This window comes from Phoxinus phoxinus (genome assembly GCF_949152265.1).
Source record: "Phoxinus phoxinus genome assembly, chromosome: 7".
NCBI lineage: Eukaryota > Metazoa > Chordata > Actinopteri > Cypriniformes > Leuciscidae > Phoxinus > Phoxinus phoxinus.
The window spans coordinates 24,469,745-24,488,981 of record NC_136882.1 but is presented as its reverse complement, the minus strand read 5'-3'; the positions used below and the strand labels follow the sequence as shown (position 1 = coordinate 24,488,981).

At 40.6% G+C, this 19,237-nt stretch overlaps 1 protein-coding gene and 1 long non-coding RNA gene across 11 annotated transcripts in view; one reads left to right on the top strand and one right to left on the bottom strand.

Moving 5' to 3' along the window:
* Nucleotides 1–16,147, top strand: part of klf7b (Kruppel like factor 7b) — a 44,343-nt gene extending 28,196 nt beyond the window's left edge. Inside the window, exons 2-4 of the mRNA XM_079617863.1 lie at nt 1,823–2,432; nt 6,651–6,774; nt 11,880–16,147. Of these exons, the coding sequence (XP_079473989.1) occupies nt 1,823–2,432; nt 6,651–6,774; nt 11,880–11,931 (786 nt within the window). The 3' untranslated portion in view covers nt 11,932–16,147. The remainder of the gene's footprint in view (nt 1–1,822; nt 2,433–6,650; nt 6,775–11,879) is intronic.
* The window catches only part of LOC307001416, a 138,633-nt gene extending 121,889 nt beyond the window's left edge, over nt 1–16,744 (bottom strand). For all 10 annotated transcript variants that reach the window (XR_013798224.1, XR_013798225.1, XR_013798226.1 and 7 more), the window contains exon 1: nt 16,144–16,744. This is a non-coding gene — a long non-coding RNA (uncharacterized lncRNA). The remainder of the gene's footprint in view (nt 1–16,143) is intronic.
* Between the last annotated feature and the right edge of the window lie 2,493 nt (nt 16,745–19,237).

Here is a 19,237-nt window from a genome sequence, read left to right as displayed (position 1 = left end):
CGAACCCCCTGGCACTGCATTTATAATAGATGGAGCTCAGTGTGCACAATGTAAGCAGGGTATGAAGGGGCTTTCTACGCTAGCAGCCAGTCCAGAAGAGTCAAATCACCTCATCTACATTTTCCTTTCTTTTTTGTTCATGTAGTTGCTCAGATGTGTGTGAAAATATAGTGTGCTTATGCCAAGTTCTTTCAACCCTCTGCCATCTCTCAATGGCATGTTGCTTTAAGCTGTATTACATAGAGAATTTATACATATGCTGCACTGTGCTGATCAATGCAGGTTGTGTATGTCCGCAGAGCATCTATTAAAGTAATAAGGCCTACAAAATGGAATAATTCCAATAGGTGCATGATCTCGCTTGGTTGCTAAAATTCCTGCATGCTAAAACATGGCTAAAAAAGCTTCAGTGCATGGATAATTCATGCACTCTCCAGGTAGTGCTCAGAATCATAAATGAATGGAGAGCTGACGGGGAGAGCTTGCAGTGGTGAATTGTAGCTGCTGCAGTGGACTGTGTTTCAGTTATTTTAGTCTTTGTTGAAGGCTCTGCTGTATTGCATAACATGAGTCAAATTGTAGCTACTGCTACAGTATTAGTGCCTTTCTTTCAGTGTCACCAGTGAGGTCAGAGAAAGTGCACAGGAACCATTTGGCATCAAGTAAATTCAAGTCAATGTTTCACTTAAGCAGTAGCTGGGATTGCATTGCATTGGAAATATATCTGATACTGTTTCTAACACTTTTCTCTGTTTAGTCTGAAATAATAAGCTCAAAGAAATCCCTGCATGCACAAGGGTTTATCTCTTTTTCTAAGGGACCCAATATATTTTAATGTATTAATATATTTTCCATGTATATATATAAATATATATAAAACCCCATTTATATTAAGTGTGACATTGTAAAAACAACAAATTTTGACCATTAAAAAATATTTTTTTAGCAGAGATGAATCTTTTCAATTAATAATAATTAACTTTGGACAATCTTTTTCAGACACCCTAATAGCCTACCTAATAGCCACAAAAAAGTGCAGCTTATCAGCAGACAAATAGGAAATAACTAGGAAATACCTTCATTCTGGACAATTTATTTTGGTCTGAGGTAAAGGAGATGACAGAATAAGTTAAGATAGGGCATGTACAGCAACTGTAATTTACAGCTGACATGAAGTAAAGAGCTGCAAGGTTTACTCTACTGCCATTTGACTGCCAAAGTGCTTTTACCGCAACACACTGAACAGAACTCTCTAATATCCAAACTGGCCACTGTGACTGGGGAACAATAATGTTAAACCACTGAAAAAGAAACTGCTGAGTGAGCAGTCAGTGAGCCATGATAGTGCAGTCTTTCTCTTCCGTCCTCCCTCTGTCTGCCAAAGTATTCATCAGAGGAAAAACCAGAGTGAGGGGAAAGGTATCTTAAGTAATAAGACGGTCATTTCTCGCTCAATAAGCACCGTACAAAATAGCCTATGCTACATAGATAAATACTATTCCCTCAACCGCAGCAAGTGTAATAAAAATTCCACGGATGTTCAACTTCTCTCCCAGAAAATTTTGCCCCTCAGCTGCACTCAAAAAAAATTCTGTGCGAAAGTCTCAATGTAGCAGATGTAGTCGTTTACACTTTCAACAGTGTGACCAACTAAACCAACACCAACTGGAAAAGCGTTGATGCACCACGTGTTTCACTGACATGTTCAGCTGTAACCATGTGTTTTTTCAGACGGTTAGCTGTCCCTTTATAAACATCACTGGACTTAAGAGTATTCTAAGGCTTACTGTCTCATGTTTATGCATTTCTGTTTCTCCTGCAGACATGTCTGGAACTGGAGAGGTACCTACAGACGGAGCCCAAAAGGCTTTCGGAGCTCTTCGACGAGGAGCTTGACTGCCTCCTTACGCCAGCCTTCATGAGGGGAGACAGCGACGAGGACCTGATGGACCCTCTGCTGCCCAATTTATCTGACGAGCCCAGCCCCCCACCTCTACTGGTATCCCTTCCCAAAAACCTCCATGCCCCAGCCAACGCCAAAAACACCGACGCAGGGCTAAAAGAAGCCAGCGGAGGGGTTAATCCCGCCCAGCTAAACGCAGTCACATCCCTCACGCCACCTTCCTCCCCGGAGTTGGGACGCCATCTTGTGAAGCCCACGCAGACTCTTACCGCCACAGCTGATGGCACGCTCACGCTTAAACTGGTGGCCAAGAAAGTGGGACTTGGGGCAGCAAAGTTAGTGGCGACACATTCGCTACCTTCGCCACCAAATCGCGGGGCACAGAGCGACGGTGAAGGAGGCCTGGGAACAGTAAGCGGAGGGGACATCCCGGAAAACAAGAAGAGGGTCCATCGTTGCCAGTTTAATGGCTGTAGGAAGGTTTACACAAAAAGCTCCCACCTAAAGGCACACCAGAGGACACATACAGGTGATTATATGCTCCAATAACTTATGTTTTAACATTTAGCATCACGTATAGCATTTAGCTTACCTGGAGAAAGGCTTCTGGTATAGCAAGTCTAACTCTGCGTGTAATAAGATGAAGTTTTCAGAGTTCAGAAAATACTATAGAAGGGTCACAAGAGATCTTGTGAAGCTAACTTGATTTTTGCTGCACAGCCCCAAAGCAAAATATCTGGTTTTCTCTCCTGCACCTTAATCTCAAACTAAAATGAGCCCAGCCACACCATTCAAAACCTGCCAGTGCAGTCAGTAATTGCAAGAAGATTGATAGACTGACTGAGCTGAATCTTGTTTCCCAGCTAATTCGAGCTCACACGCTTCGGTGCCGTAGTTGCTGCCCTCTCGCTGAACCTGAGAGCGTGTTGCACTCTGCCATGGCCCCGAAACCTACTGTGACAGTGGCCTCAATGCAGCGTATCTGGCCCCTGTGGCCAGCTGTTGACTCAGCAGGTTTCTGTGAGAGCTGGTGGTGCTAATCGCTTTTAGGCTGATTCTAGCGTATAGATGGTGCTTCGCTTTTGAAGATCGGGGGAAATAAGCAATAGCAGGAAAAAGGGGGAAATAAAAACCCTGAAAGAACATTTTGGCTTGCTAGCTCATCACATAATGTGTTTATTACAAGACAGATTATTCTTTTAATTAGCTTAATCCAGCACTTTCGGTTATCATTTCCGTAGATTACTAAAACAGGGAGATTAAAATGACAGCAGGATTTAAGAGAAGCCTACATGCTACAGGACTTTATGCTAATATTTTTGTTTAGGAGCACTCATGGCCCTGAATTAAGTGAATTAAGCATTTCTACAGAATTCAGGGGGGAAATCAGGAGGGAATTCAGATATAATATTTTAAGATAACCTGAGAGATAGCATAAAACAGTAACGGGGTTGGCTGATGCCCTCATGAATAAAGTTATATATATATGACCCTGGATCAAAAAAACAGTCACATGTCGCACGGGTATATTTATGACAATAGCCAAGAATACATTGTATGGGTCAAATTTTATCGATTTTTCTTTTATGCCAAAAATCATTATGATATTAAGTAAAGATCATGTTCCATGAAGATATTTTGTAAAATCCATACCGTAAATATATAAAACTATTATTTTTGTGAGTGAATGCAGAACAATCGTGAACATAAATGCACAATTTTAAAAGCGATTTTCTCAATGTTTAGATTTCTTTGCACCCTCAGATTCCAGATTCTCAGTTGTATCTCAGCCAAATATTGTCCTATCCTAACAAACCATACATAAATGGAAAGCATATTTATTCAAGCATATTTATTCAGCTTTTTTAAGAAAATTTGCCAATGTAACTGGTTTTGTGGTCCAGGGTCATACATCTGATTGGGTGTCAGAAGTCGCTTCAGTAATTTTTCACATTCATTTACACTCATAAATGCAGACGTGGAGCACTGTGGTAATGACATGGTCCTTCTTTGCTTTGTCAACAATGTTTGCTGAAGTTAATAGCACATCCCTGAATGGGATTTGGAGGTTAAAAATGGGTTAGAATCAGAGAGCTCATTTTGAAATGCAACATGAGCCACTGGAGAAGCCGAAATGAATGGATGATAATTGGGCCCTACCTCTGAAATCTAAACTTCGGAGACAATAATAGCTTACCAGCACTCTGTCTTGAGGAAATGTAATTAACCACACTGTACACACCTAGGACACTGGTGCGAGGGAATGAGCTTGCCGTTTTGGAGGGGATCCGTTGCTAGGAAACCATATCAAAAGACTGTAATAGGTTGATTATTTGCAGCTCTATATACCAATTGAAGCTCCAATATGCCAAATCAATCCCACCTTTCCCCTACCCTCTTTGGGTACAGTTGGGGTTGCCAGGCAACTACATCATGCATATCTAAAGCAAGCAATAATTGGTTGGGTATTGCGGAGTGTCCATAGGTTGCATACCGACTGAATGGCTCTTTCTCTGTCTCTTCTCTCCTTTTAACACTCTCTCTCCCTCTCACGGCTGGTTGCTAGGCGACTCCATCATGCATCCGTGACTCTCCAAGTTATAATTGGCCTGCGTTATGGTTGCCGTGGTTGCAGGTCCAAGCCTGCCTCGCTGCTGTCAGACAGCAAGAGAGGGAACGAAATAAAGAGGCGGAGGAAGGGGGCTACGGCATAAGGAGGGAGCGAGCGCGAGGGGGTCTTTGGCCAATTATTCTGAGTGTAGTGCGAAACGTTTGCCGTCTCACACCTGCGGCCCGCCACTCTCCAAATGACACAGAGATGCTCTTCCTGCACACTTGTAGCAGTCAAAGACACGAGAGCAGACGTGGCAATATTTTCTCCAACTGATTTTGTAAATTGAAAAAGCTCAAGGACAGGCAAACATAATAAAATAAACCTCAAGGCACTTTGACCTACTGTTTGTCTGTGCGCGTCTTGCCTGGCAGAGAAAAATGAGAGATGTCAAAGAAAGCCCGCTGCTTGTTTGCAATATTCCCAGAGGTGAACTAGCGAAAAAAAGGCCAAGTACATTGTATTATATTTAAAAAATCCTCTTCTATTTGTCATCGGAAGTCAAGAAATATTTTTATGGGGAATGGAAATAGGAACTGGTCAGGCCTCTTACGAGTCGTTTTCCTCGTCGCCATTGCCGTGTCATTCTTTATGTTGCATCATAACAGACTTTCAGGACAGACTGAGCAACGTAGTGGTAAACCCGACGTTATGTCATCCGTTACATCATCTTGCATCATAAAGCTAAAAAACGAGAAAGGATAAATAGATGAACATTTTTTGATTTCATAACAGAAGCAGTGTGCTCATATCAACTGCATGCATTTTTGGGGATATTAAATATTGCGAAAGCGAATACCTTCCACTTTCCCCTCATCTAACTGGATCATATTTTCCTTACAAAAGGAAAAAAGAAAATAACAGCCTGTAGTCATTCCCTCTATGATTTTCTTCATCAGTTTCCAGAGTCAGTCGTGGAGGTCCAGGCACATCCTTGCTGAAAGACTAGCATAAAACAGCATGAATTTCTATGTTGGTCCAGACTAGTTTAAACTTCTCAGTATAGTCTTTCAAGTAAGGCAGGTTTAGTAGGATTGTTAATGACTAATCATTAATTGATTAACCATCAATAATCAAAAATCAATAACCTGCCTACTGCATCTGTCTGGCCTTTCATCCTTCCATCTGTCTATCTGTTCATATATCCACCAGTCTATTGGTCTATCTAGCTAGTCTGCCTATCTACCTTTAACTATATAAACTTTTTTTTGTATTATTACATTACATTTGATTCAACAATCAACTACGAAAATCACCATCCCTACTTGAGTTTAGATGTGGTCGGAACCAATTTAGTGAACTATTTCCAATAGAGAAACAGCCTTTATTCTGGTTAGGAAGATTGGTGCACACAGCATTTGCTGGAGTAGCTGGCAGCTCTTGTACTGTGAATATGGCATTGTTTCCCATTAAGCATCATTAAGACCCCAATTATCATTACCACCTCCAGATCTGAATCCATGCCATCAACACCCTCCCCATTCCCACCCAGGCCCCAGGCTGAAGCCAGTTCTGTTCCCCAGGAACACTGCCACTGTGCTGGGACCCTCTCTTCGGGTGTTGAAACCCCCCTTCCTCCCTCACTCATGGCCATATTTTGAATTTGAGGCATAAAAGTACAGCATGTGGAACAATTGGTATCTCCTTTCCCATCTGTTTAACTTCATTTGAATTTCAGAGCTCAATGGGAGGGTGAAGAACATTTAGCACAAATGGCTTCATTTTGGATACTTGACTTTGGATTATGAATTCATTCTGTTATGGTGACTGAGCAGATTTAAGCAGCCCCACTTCAATTTAAAAACAGGTGGAAAATGACTCTTTGATCTAATCAATTTTTGTGTCTGAAAAATCACCTCCATATATTGCCTGAGAAGGCAACATTTTTTTACTATTGAGAATACAGGAGGGTTGGGCTACAGACATGTGATTGGTCGACTGGGAGAAAAAGCTAAATTTGATTGGCAGGCTGGGATGTGTGATTGAGAGAAACAGTAATGAATGATGTTGATAATGGAACTGCTGACGGTGCTCACAGTGGCACAGCGGCTGCCTCGCTCCAGAGGTGTACCATCTGTGTACAGGTGTGTGTGAATGGTAAAGCATGGATTAAATGATGTGTGTTTGTGCATGCAGGTGAGAAGCCTTACAAATGCTCCTGGGAAGGCTGTGAATGGCGTTTCGCACGAAGCGACGAACTGACAAGGCACTACCGCAAACACACTGGTGCCAAACCTTTCAAGTGCAACCACTGCGACAGGTAAGAGACACTGCAAATGCTGCAAAGCTAGCTCACAATAAGTGCATGCGCTCATTTAACCCTTTTTTAATTCTTTACCACTCCTACACATTCACTAGTCCACAGTCCTCAAGTGCCCATAAACAAATTCCTTTAGCTATGAGACTAGAAGACCAAACTCTCTCCCTCAAAAAGAACCCTCCCTTCGCTCTTGTTTTCTCAAATACTCTCTGATGGCATGCACATACCAAAACTGCATCAGGCTCATTGGAAGTTAGTACAGGCCCAGTTCCCTGCTGAATAACTCATTCACAGTCTGGTCCTGTGATACCCATTACTGAATTACTGTGAATATCTCATGCTCGCATCCTGTTCCACTTTCCTCCGTCCTCCCTTTGGTACAGCATATTCCCACACTGTGGCTTGAGTGCAGGGAGAAAGAGAAGTTAAAGGCATGGGTGTGCATTCCAAGGTAAGAGAGTTATACAACAGTAATATAAAATAGCTGGGTAGAGGCACAGGAAGAAATGGATGCATGTAGAGCTACAGAGGAAAGATGTGTTTTGTTTTTTTAAATCACAATACTTACATGAACTGTAAATGAAACATATGGAAATGAAGTACATGCAAATCCTTCCCAACTAAAACACTACATGCCAGTTACGTGGTTTATTGGTACTTTTATTTCATGACTTACTAATTAACAACATAAGAACAACGTTGACGTATATATTGCACGTGCAAATGCGACGACGAGTGCTGTATCTCTTCACTATACACCATTGTTGTTGTTATGTTGTTAATTAGTAAGTCATGAAATAAAAGTAAAGTACCAATAAACCACGTAACTAGCACGTTGTGCGTTTTAGTTGGGAATGATTTGCATGCAGTTCATTCTATTCATCGGGAGCAGTTTCCATAGTTTGTGCGTCTCAACAATGTGAAATAAAATTGCTTGTTTTTTTAACAAGTTATAAACAAATTATATATATATATATATATATATATATATATAATATAATATTCCAAAAAAAAATGGTTCATGGCTTAATTACCATGGGACCCACCAGTTGAGTTGGACCCACAAGTTGATAACCACTATTTTAAACTATGCACAATTAGAAGGCTGACTTAAAAGGTTTAGGGCAGCCATAACTTTTTCTGACCAATTGCAGACAACGGAGTGTCTGAAACCTGCTTGAAAATAGTACATTTTGTGATTTTGTTTAGTTATGCTAGTGGCACAGAAAATACACATTCAGTAGTAATGCACTTTAAGTTAAGTGCAAATGGAAACAGTACACAACAAAGTTGTCTGTGGACTAAATACTTTGACTTTGACCTCAAACATTCTGACCACTGAATTTTCCATGAATTGCTCAGTGTAATAGTGATTACACTCACAAAGAGCAATTTTACTGTCAACAAAATATTTCAGAGCTGAGCATAAATATATTTAGATTTCTGTTAAACACCAAGTCATGGAGAAAGTCATAAAAATATCTAGTCTGGAAATCACAACATCCCTTATGACTGTGGGAACCCGGTTTAAATCTTACGGGCTATATTTTAGCCAAGTCAAGTCACCTTCATTTATATAGCTCTTTTTACAATACAGATTGTTTCCAATCAGCTTTACAATGATAATAGGAAATTAATGCAACAAAGATTAGAAACAATAGAAGAAAGTCAGGCGCACACACACACACACACGTGATGCAGAGGCAGCAAGGTGAACGTGTGTTGGCGTTGGTGATAAAGAGGTGAAGAGACACAGAAACAGCAGAGAAAAAGGGAGATTTGCATTAGCATGGGGAGAAAGAGTGATAGCCTGTCAGGTGACAGTATTAGGAAGCTGTCACTCGGGCCTGGCATGCGGGCAGCAATTACACAGTGGAGGCCGCGTGCCCACTGAGCCAGCTCCAGGTGGAAGCACAATTAGACACGGCTCCCTGTCTCGCCGTCGGCATCAAACCAACCTTGCCGCAGCCTTTTGAAAGTTGTCCATTGAACATTTCTCTGCTGCTCCATCACAATGAAGCTCCACCGATCCCAGCGGACAAGTTGCGGCTGGGACGGCCTCTGTTCTGCAGACTGCTGCCGACACCTGAACAGCGCCGTTTTCCCTCAGGCTCAGCCAAGCACGTGAACTCTCTGGGGGAAGGCATGGGGAAATCTGTGTCCCTACACTCATTACTCAGTGTTTGGCAGCTATTGCATGACAAAAGGAGGAGGAGCCGGCTTGGATAAGCAAATCTACATTGACAATTTTTTCTCCCTGATGTCAGGTATAAACAAGGGCATCTTCTGAAGTTGAAGTCTAGCCTAAGCAATTTAGTTCCGCTGCAGAATCCCACACACAGATCCCCATCATTCCCTTGGAAGCATTTATAAATTGAGCTCTCCTGTTATTCACTTTAAATACTAAATCTTGAAGAACCTTTCGGGGAAGCACATCCATTTTTGGTTGTGCATTGAATTATGGGTGTATAAAGAATGGAAAAACTATTACAAATGTGAACAGTGATGCTGCTGGAATGTGAAAGTGTCCTTGTGCAGCGTTATTACTCTTGACTGGGATAACAATAAAGAATAATGTGTAGCAATGGCAGAAGGAGACAGTATCTATTGTCTGATGGCAGAAAGGATGCCTAGTTGAATCTGGATGGAATAAGCCAGGGGCTAAAGGTGATTCTGAGTGTACACTGTTGAAAAGGGGTGCAAAACTGCCCATTATGGTCTTCAATTTTACATCTGACCTTTTCTCTGGCACTGCCTCCGGTCAGTTCAGGGCAAGTCCCATTACAGATTTTGTTTTAAATTGTATTTAAATTGTCTTTCTAAATAAAGGCAGCTGCAGACATGTGGCAACACCATTAGATATTAGAATAGAATAGAACAGTCAATACATAATACAGCATTTCTTCCATGATTTTTGGCATATTGCCAGACATGTGCATACTCTGAGGCTACCTGAGGATAGGAGTCTTGCTTAAGTCCACAACAGTGATTAAGAATTAAGTTTAAGAATTAAATGAAAAACCAGTGCTGACTAAAATCACCGATGCCAAACTTAAGTAACTTTTAGGGTATATTTAAAAATATATATATATTATTTTTTTTCACATTATCTATATTCTAGAAGATAAAACCAGATTTGGAACCACATGAGCCATGGTATTTCTCTCAGCTAGGTGTAATTACACAGAGTGTGTTACCATCACAATGGGTTATGAGAAACTACAGTCAAGGGCAGTCTAACAGTAAATACAGTCAGTCTAACAGTAAATACAGTCAGCCAACACACACAGTCATACTGTCTCAGAGTCACACACACACAAGTGTATTGGGCATCATTAATCCTGCCTAATCAAGCACAGCCCCCTGTTGGGTGTTGAGAGGGGTTGAGTGAGAGGTGGGGGGAGGGGTTATGAGATCTAAGGGTGTGCCAGCTGGTGTAGCAGCCACTTACAGTGAGTCAGAGGACCATCTGTCCAGTCGCTCTACCCTACCTCCACACACACACCCATTCGCATATTTACACCTAGATCAATGCAAATCACAAACAAAAATTTAACCGAGTGTAATATACAATGTCATCAGGCTCTGCAAAAAAAAATGCACATACCTGAACAAAAGTGAAATGTATGTCATTCACATAATGTAAATCCACAGATGATGATTGGTCAACAATGCAGTCTAGCTGTATTTTACTAAACAATAAAAACTCGTCTTGGCTGCTGCTGGGGTGCTGGAAATGGTCAAGTATGTGCTTATTTTGTCAAGAAAAAAGGTCAATGCAATGGAAAAAGTAACCACCCACAAACAAACCAACAGAGACAAATCACAAAATTGAAGTAAATAAATAAGTATGGCGGGGGAATACATTGGGTTTTTATGAGGGAATGACCTACAATCCACCATGAAGCACTGTGAATGGCAAAATAATGTTGATTTGTAGTCATTGACATAATCAGTATGTCAATGAATTGCAATATTTGAGCTTTTTTTGTTTAACTTCAAAGATCATGGTAGGTCTGTCTTGAAAGGTTTCTATGGAATCATTAAAAGAAATTCTATATGGAGAAAAATGTATGGGATTGTTACTTCTAAAACCCAGCTGTTGCCTTCTATAGACCTTAAGACCTCATTGGGCATACAGGTATGACTGATCACTGGAAGTCCGTTTGAAAGATTTTCCTTGAAGGACCAAACAGAGAAAGAGAGAAAATACTTAGAGAATGATTGTACATTTGTTCAATGTTCAGAACAGAATTCTGTGAAGCAACTGGGGAAAACCAGAAACTGTCAGACTGAGATATAATGTAGAAAAACCAACTGTGTCTACCTGTATATATACACACCCTCCTCCCACCCCAATTTGCATCTTGGCTGCTTCCCATCCAAAAAGCAACAGCGGATTTAACACTGTGGCTCTCGACTAATTAATAATGGATACAGCCAGAGGCAAATTGAAATTATAATTCTCTACTCCTTTTCAACTCTCCAAGTTTTTATTCATTCCAGTTAAGATTCACTTTCAACACTTTTTTTGGCTGTAAAACAGTAATCCTCATAGCCATATAAATGTAGAGTAGAAATGGCATCGCAACACCATATTTTATAAGCATGGTTATGTATTACTCCTACCAGCAGTGGTTACATGTGAGCTTAATTGATGATGACACAAAAAAGCCCATGGCCCACTACGAGAAACCAACCGCTATGACTCAAGTGCTACATAACTAATGCACTCGCACAGTTTAAACAATACCGTTTCACCTCCAGCCTCGAAATAATTTCCTAATTCAAACGGGCTCGCTGTGATTTGTGGTCGCACTCCCCAAAAAAATATTTATTGCGCAAGGCTCAGCACAGACTTTGCTGCTAACTGCATTGGCAAGCTATGCGTTCAAAACGATCTGTCACCAGTTTTAGAGCAAAAAGCTGGCTATGCTTAAAAATTCTTCTTTTTTTCCCAAACACCAAATGTTGTTTTCTCTGTTCCATCTGCAAAGCTGCCACACATCTTCCAAGAAACTTAGATCGTGGCCCTCTTTAGCGCAATCATAAACGTGTTTCCTTAAGTGATTCCAAGCTAACTCTCTCTCTTTCTCTCTTTACAGATGTTTTTCCAGGTCTGATCACTTGGCTCTGCACATGAAGCGACATATCTAAGGCCGAGGGAGACGGGAGAGAGAGAGTGAGAGAAAAAGAGTGAGAACGAAGAGAAGAACATGTGTGCGCTGCCCATTTGGGAACATTCACAACAGACTTTGGGTGCACACGAGGGGTCTGGCCGCAAACGTCACCAGGAGGAACATGCGAGGCAGCGTGGGCAAGCGTTGTTGGATTCTACACCCTCTCAAGACAGTACAAAAGCCTTTTCATCAGCGATTAGCCATGCCTTACTGAGCGTTAGCTTGGAGGTCAGACACTGCCAAACACCACCTTTTTTTTCCCTCATTCTCTTTTTGTACAGTAACTTACCACTAGCATGGGACAGTAAACTGAACGCTACATGTACAAAACCGAAACGCACATGTCATTCATCAAGTAAACATAATTCTACTATAGAATGAATATAGTCTGGAACTTCCTTTTCCTTTTTCCAAGGACACATCACAATTACCAACCTGCAGCTATGTCGTATACAGCAAGCAACCAAACACGGAAAACAACATTGCCAATACGTTCGGAGGAGTGACCAATGGAAGTAGCGGCCAAACGCAACGCACGGCCCCCGAAGCAGTCTCTGCACGAGAAAAATGAAAAACAAAAAATACGGCAACGCTCAGGATGTGTGCTGATTTCTTGTACTCTTTCGCTCAGGAGCGAACTCTTCTCTGCTCTTCACGCCCGTCACCTCACGGGCGACCGAAATGATGCGCAGCGACACTTTCTTGCCTTTGTTTTTTTTTTAAAGACTGTTAAAAAGATTATTTGTTTTCCTTCTGTGCTGAAATGTCTTAAACTTCTGAAAAGTGAAAACTTACTTTGTGAACACAAGCATAAATGTACACATACGGGCAACGGGAGGGAACTGTGAGCCCTTCTCAGTCTGCACAAGGTTCAGTGGCTGCTATCTGGCACTGAAACGTAACATTGGAAGCATAAGACAGGAACAAAACCCCAAGAAAAGTTTGAAACTGCTGGCTTGGTATGAAAGGACAGAAGTCTTCTATTTTTCATTTTGCTTTGCTCAGACTTGATCCGGGGGAAAGTGAACCAGAGTGCGTTGGCACGGACCTTGTGTGATGCTCTTGACACTGGAAAGAGTTCTTTTGCTTTGTGTTGATACTGGCACCCATGTAAGAACATAGTAGTCCGGTGCACTGGAGGAGACCAACGGAGGAGACGTTATGGCGGGGAGGGACAGCTGGCAGGATGTTTGACTCTCAGATTGGAGCACCTGCTGGGATAAGGATCCAAAAGAACTCAGTGGCATCAGCCCAGACAAACTTTGCCTGTTTCGTATCCATTGTCTGCACTGATTTTTTCAATGTTCTCTGTGCTTTTTTTTCATACAGTCAAAAAAAAGCTCAAAAACAAAACAAAAAAAGCATAAAAACAAAAAACAACTTGGAGGGAAAAAAGCAGAAAACAAAAAAAAAATACATTAAAAAAACTCTTTCACACAGACACACACCACAATGCAGAGACAGAATGGTTTCATTGCTCTTGGCTTTTTCCTGAGGAAAACGCAAGAAAAGAAAAAAAAGCAGAACAATAATTACCAAGTTAATGAACAGCATTAAAACGAAACACTGCATGGCAGCCTCTTTCAGACAGACACACGCACTCGCACACATACATGCGCAGCTTGCCTCTCAGCATTATTTGTTTTTGCACCGAAATCTTCACAGCAGGGTTTTAGCAATTGTTGTTTTGTAGGATTGCGTTCCATCCAGACGTCAGACTTTAAATCGAAAACTTGTTGATACACTCGAGTAAATTATGCTAAACCGGGCCTAGGTCTAGCTCTGTGTTAACAATCAGCTTCCAAATAGCGGGTACAAAAATATATATATCATCGTTCCCAAGGTTGTGAAGCCTGTCATGGCGTCGCAATCAGGGCGTTACCCTGCCGACCCTCCTCTTCTGCATTGATTTAATGGCTGCAAGGGTGGAGGGGAGATTGAAAGCCATTATGATTCAGCGGTAACATGTTCGTAGTCATCACAGACTCTACTAAACAATCCCAGAGTATCCCTCAGGGGACTTCCAGAGCTTAACGTTCGATACCGAAACTCTCAGTGCAGAACTGCCTAAGACTGAAGGGTTGGTGCCTTTCTCTTGGTTTGAGTCCTGCTGAAGGCAGCTCTTCTATCACACATATACACACATACACAGACTTACACACACACACCATCACTTCGGTCTGACCACAACTACACGTTTGATTTCAGTTGCCATTTTCAATTGATTTCCTTTTATTTCCACGTCATTTTCTCCATTGAAATGCAAAGTCATGCCAAATTTTTGACAAAATAGGGGATGGATTGGTTCATCTCCATTAATGTACAATCAGTTGTGGTTCGTGGCACTTTTTCCGCGAGAAGCGGCCCGTATATGTGACGATTGTATGTATGAGTTTCTGTAAAGCAAGCGAGCAGGATGTATTGCTATAGTGTCATAAAACATTGTCTAATGTCCCACAATTCCACAAATGGGGCAACTATCGACGGTGTACAGCATTCTACATGTTACATCAACTGTAAAGTTTCGAAAGGGTTAAATTTCCGTTTTACTCACATATAGCAGTGGTGAAAAGCTACATTTGTTTCACACTGCTCTGCTCTCCTGTTTTTTCTCCCTGACAAAGCGACGATTCCGCTTATTTCTTTAGTCACCATATGGGATATAACAGCAGGAATGCAGAGACCAAAAAAACACGTCATATCATTTTCTTTGACACTGACAAGCTATGAAGCCAGGCTTCAAATTAACACTTAAGATATACATATAAATATTGTCTGTTTAAACACAGTACAAAGCAACGTTAAATGCAAAATTACAAACAAAAATCCCTTCTTTTGCCAACATGCTCCAGACGTTACAAAATTAATATGTAATAGGCCAATCAGATTTTTTAGCAGGCAACATGCCGTACATATCCCCTCACATATCAAGTGCCATTCAAAACTCCCGATATCTCACTCTCAGAATGACAGCAGCGGTCCAGTCAATTGCACAGGCGTCTGATGCATACTTTGCCCAAAGAATTACGCATTTGCAAATAAACTGCTGGGTGTTGAAAGAGAGAAAGAAGAATTTTGTGTTCGACTTTATTCTCACAGTATCTCTTCTGCCCTTCACCAGCTTCCTATGATTTGTTCTTTAATGTCTAGGTGATCATTGGCTTGGTCTTGAGTATGTGTGCTTGTAAAATATGGTTTGAATGCAAAGTTGAGGATGAGTTTAGACCCTAGCCGTGAAATTGAAACAGCGAATTAGTCGCATCGGTTCTAGCGCTTCTATAGTCAGTGCAGGTCACGCATGTCTTTAGAAATCACCATCCAGGCGATCGTTTTTAAAACGATCGTTTACGTAATTCCTAACACGATTTTAGCTGTACAGAAGACCACCTTATCTACTGCGAGTTATCCGTACGGAGATAATGCTGTGGCTGAGTGTTTTACACGACAGTAAGAATGTTTGAAAACATTCTAAGGGAACAAATTTTAAGTGTACTAGATATGGGCACTCTTCCAGTGAAGCTCCCTTCCCAAGCCGTTTGCTTTGTTGCTTCAAAGAGGCTTTTGGCAGCTTAAATTTTATACAAAAAGATGCTTGAAACATCACAAGGGGATTTTATGATAAATGGTCGGAGGTGACAACTTTTTCATTTTTATTGTCCGTATTGGAACATTTCACTGCATAACTAACACACGTCATTGTTACCGCTAGCTTAGTCTGTTTAAATGACACTGCTGTCAATTGTCTACATAACATTTAGTGGCATTTCAAGATGCACTTATCACAAGATCATGGGAACGATTCATACTTCAGCTTCTTAGATAAAGCTTGTAACATTAATTGTCTTTTTTGGTCAACGATGCATCAAAATAAAGTCTGCTATTCTGCGTATACACTCAAATACTCATCCATATAGTTCCCAGTCACTTGAAAACAGAGATGAGAACTCTAAAGGACTCGTTTGACTTGAGATATACTGCATCTTGAAGTGCATCTGTATCCGTGTTTGTCCGAACTTGATATGTCAGTACGTAAGGTTTTCACCAGGTCTTTCCCTTTGGCTTTTTGTGTTCCTCACCTCCCACCCCATCTATCCCACCCTGCACCTGCAGAACCACGGTCACTTCCTGAAAGCGCCGTCACTTCAGTTTCATCCTGCAGTTATGTTACCAGCTGTCAGCAATCTCTTACCTATGAATGTCTCTAGACATCACTAACCAGGGAGCAACCGGCCAACAACAGACCTCAAAGCTTTTACAGGTGCTCTCTCTCTCTCTTATCCAAACATGGATCTTTCAGACGGCCTCCAGTTGGTAGAGTAGGTACAAGTCTGAAAAAGAAAAAGACAGAACAGTTATGTGCCATCTTGATTTATCTGTATGGAAGTAGGACGACATCTTGCCATATGTAGGCTGAAGCATGTAGTTTCTCGCTAGAGCAGGGACCCTCATATTCACTGTCCTCTCTTTCCCTCGCCACATCACTAACACTCCACCCCCTCACTTCCTGTAATCTTCACACTCTTCCTCTCCGGTTTTTTTCTATTCTGTTCTTTCCTTGTGTGTTTTTCTTTATTGGTTATTTTGCTGTACAAAGTGTTTAAAATATTATTATTTGTATGATATAATGTTAGTATGGTAATGTTCTTTATTAAGGAAGAAGATGAAATTTATTTTTGTTACTGGTCTGTTTCATAATTCTTTTTTAAATTGGTATTGTAAGATATCTATGCAAGAACTGTTCAGTGGAGCATTTTTATTTAAGAATGTAATAAGTGTAATAAATGGTAGAATCTGAACACCCTCAGACTGATGTTTTCTGTGACAAGAAAGAAGAAATATTTGACAGCGGGTGAGAGGGACGCCGTCTTTTCATAGCCTTTCATAACCTTTGGTGCAGTGCTTTCAAATAGTCGAGACTCATTAAGAGACAATTTAAATCACCACATTGTGACAATGGCTCTGAGTACATTGGCTTAAAATGACTTTTTTTGTGTCCACGGTTCATTGCAATTGGAAAGCCGAACACCATAACCAACAGAAGCACTTTGAAGGTCAAAGACTCACGCTTTGCAGATAGATATTGATATTGCAGATAGATATTGTTGTATATCTGAATTTAAATGAAACAGCAATTTTACCATTGTTCACAGCAATAAATAAATAAATCAAAATCATTAATTATGAATCAAATAAAAAATAATACAGTAATTATACAATTAAATAACTATTTTAAATAAAGGAATAAAATAAAGGAATTCCATCAAGGCAATTTCTGGTTGCTGTATTAATAAAAAAAATTGTGCATTCAGTAATTTGGAAGTTTATATGAACTTAAATGCGTGTAGGCCAAATTATATAGGCTAACAAGTGCGTGTATTTCTGAAATACACTTTTTCCAGAAAGTAAAGAAGACCTGTATCCCCATCCTTTGATGAGATGGCCCACAAAGATCCTCAATGGTACAGTTTAGGCTACTCAACCATAAAAATATGTCCCACGGCCTGAGAATTTTACCAACAGCCCTGCAGGTGTGTAAATACAGGCCATTTTACAATGACTGAAGACTCATCAAATCGGATTTTCAAGCCAGAACTATCCATTTTATACCTCGATTTTTATTACAAATTAATGACCCTCCCTCCCAAACTTCTCTCTGCGGGCCACTTTGTGCATCACATCCTTTAATTAGTCGTCACAGGGCTGCCAATGACTAAGCCACCATTTAGAAACTCGTACCCATGACTCAAGGATTAAAAGGGCTAATCGAATAACTAATGGTTAATTAGAGAGTAATTATGTGAAAGAAAAGGTACTTCTAGCGCACATTCTCACAGCCTTGTAAATGTCTTCCAGTGAGATTCCCTCCATCAGCTCCGCTCTATTATAGCTGATGCTGGTAATTGAAATTCACATTGTCATCGCCTCAAACCAAAAGCAAATGTGATATTTATGCGTCATCCACCTCCTGATGCAAGCCGTACTCCTGACAGACACTCAAACGCCAGTGCGTTTCATCTCACCCCGATACACGGCACATCTGGTGTCAACTGTGAGTATAGACCTAAATCCAATTAATTGCATTGTTAATTTGTAGGAATAGACGTGTCAGTGACTGCTGAATAATCTCACCTAGGCTAATCACGAAAAAAAAAAAAAGGAATTCTGCAGGCTGCAAATTTCCAGCCTGGTCTCTCGGGATCCGTGTCAGTAGCTTAATGTGCATATCCAGCCCCCTCCATTCACCATCCCGCTCACCCCCTCTGCTCTTGGCACAGGGGTCGAATCGTCTGGGTGGCGGAGAAGACATTCATCCATGCCAAGTTTATTAATGTAATACGTCCCCGTGCCCTTGTGCGCCGAGACAATGGTCCTAAAATTAGTGTGTTGATTAAATGGAAATTATGCCACTGATGTGATTATTGCTTTAATAGGGCTAAACCACTGTAACTGATGCTAACTAACAAAAGGTCACTTAATTAAGGAAGTGATAGCAGAAGATAATCAGGAATTTACAGGACTCTCGAGGTGGCTGGGGACAGGAAAACAATGTTTTGTTGTGCACAACATGCTCTTGCGATCCCCTTGATTGTGCGGTAGTAAACAAGCTTGGATTTTCCCTTAAGACTGCATTCTGGGAAGTAAGCAAACATTATTGCAGACGGCATGGGCACAAGGAATTTCCCATGATTCCATTTGCTACCCTTACACAAAACTACTGTGATTGTGTGTTTGTATGAAATTATAATATCATTGCACTTTGATATAGCCTGCTTTGGTATTGAATAATTAACATAATCATTTCCCATGATATTCTCATGATACTCCAAAGGCATTCAAATATAATATAGCTTTAAATTATATAAATCTACATAAAATAATGTAATACACACAGTATATAATAAAATATATTACATATAGCCTATAATATATAGGCAGTACCACACAGGTAGGAGTGCAACTTCACAACAGTAATATTTCACAATTATTAAAAATTATCATCAAATAAATGCAGCCTTGGTGAGCATAAGAAATAGACATACATGCATGTAGTGCACTGAAATAAAAATAAATTAAATGAGTCGTTTTAAATTTCTCATTTCAAATGTATAAACGCTAAGGAGATCAAAATATGATACCTTTCATTAATAGTCTTGAATTTTAGCTTTTTCCTTCACCAGCGATTTCACACACAAAAATTTACTGCCATCAAAATGAAACATCAAACTTGATTAAAAAATGGTGAAAATGTCAAAGGACTCATAAAAATCTTCTCAAAAGCCCTT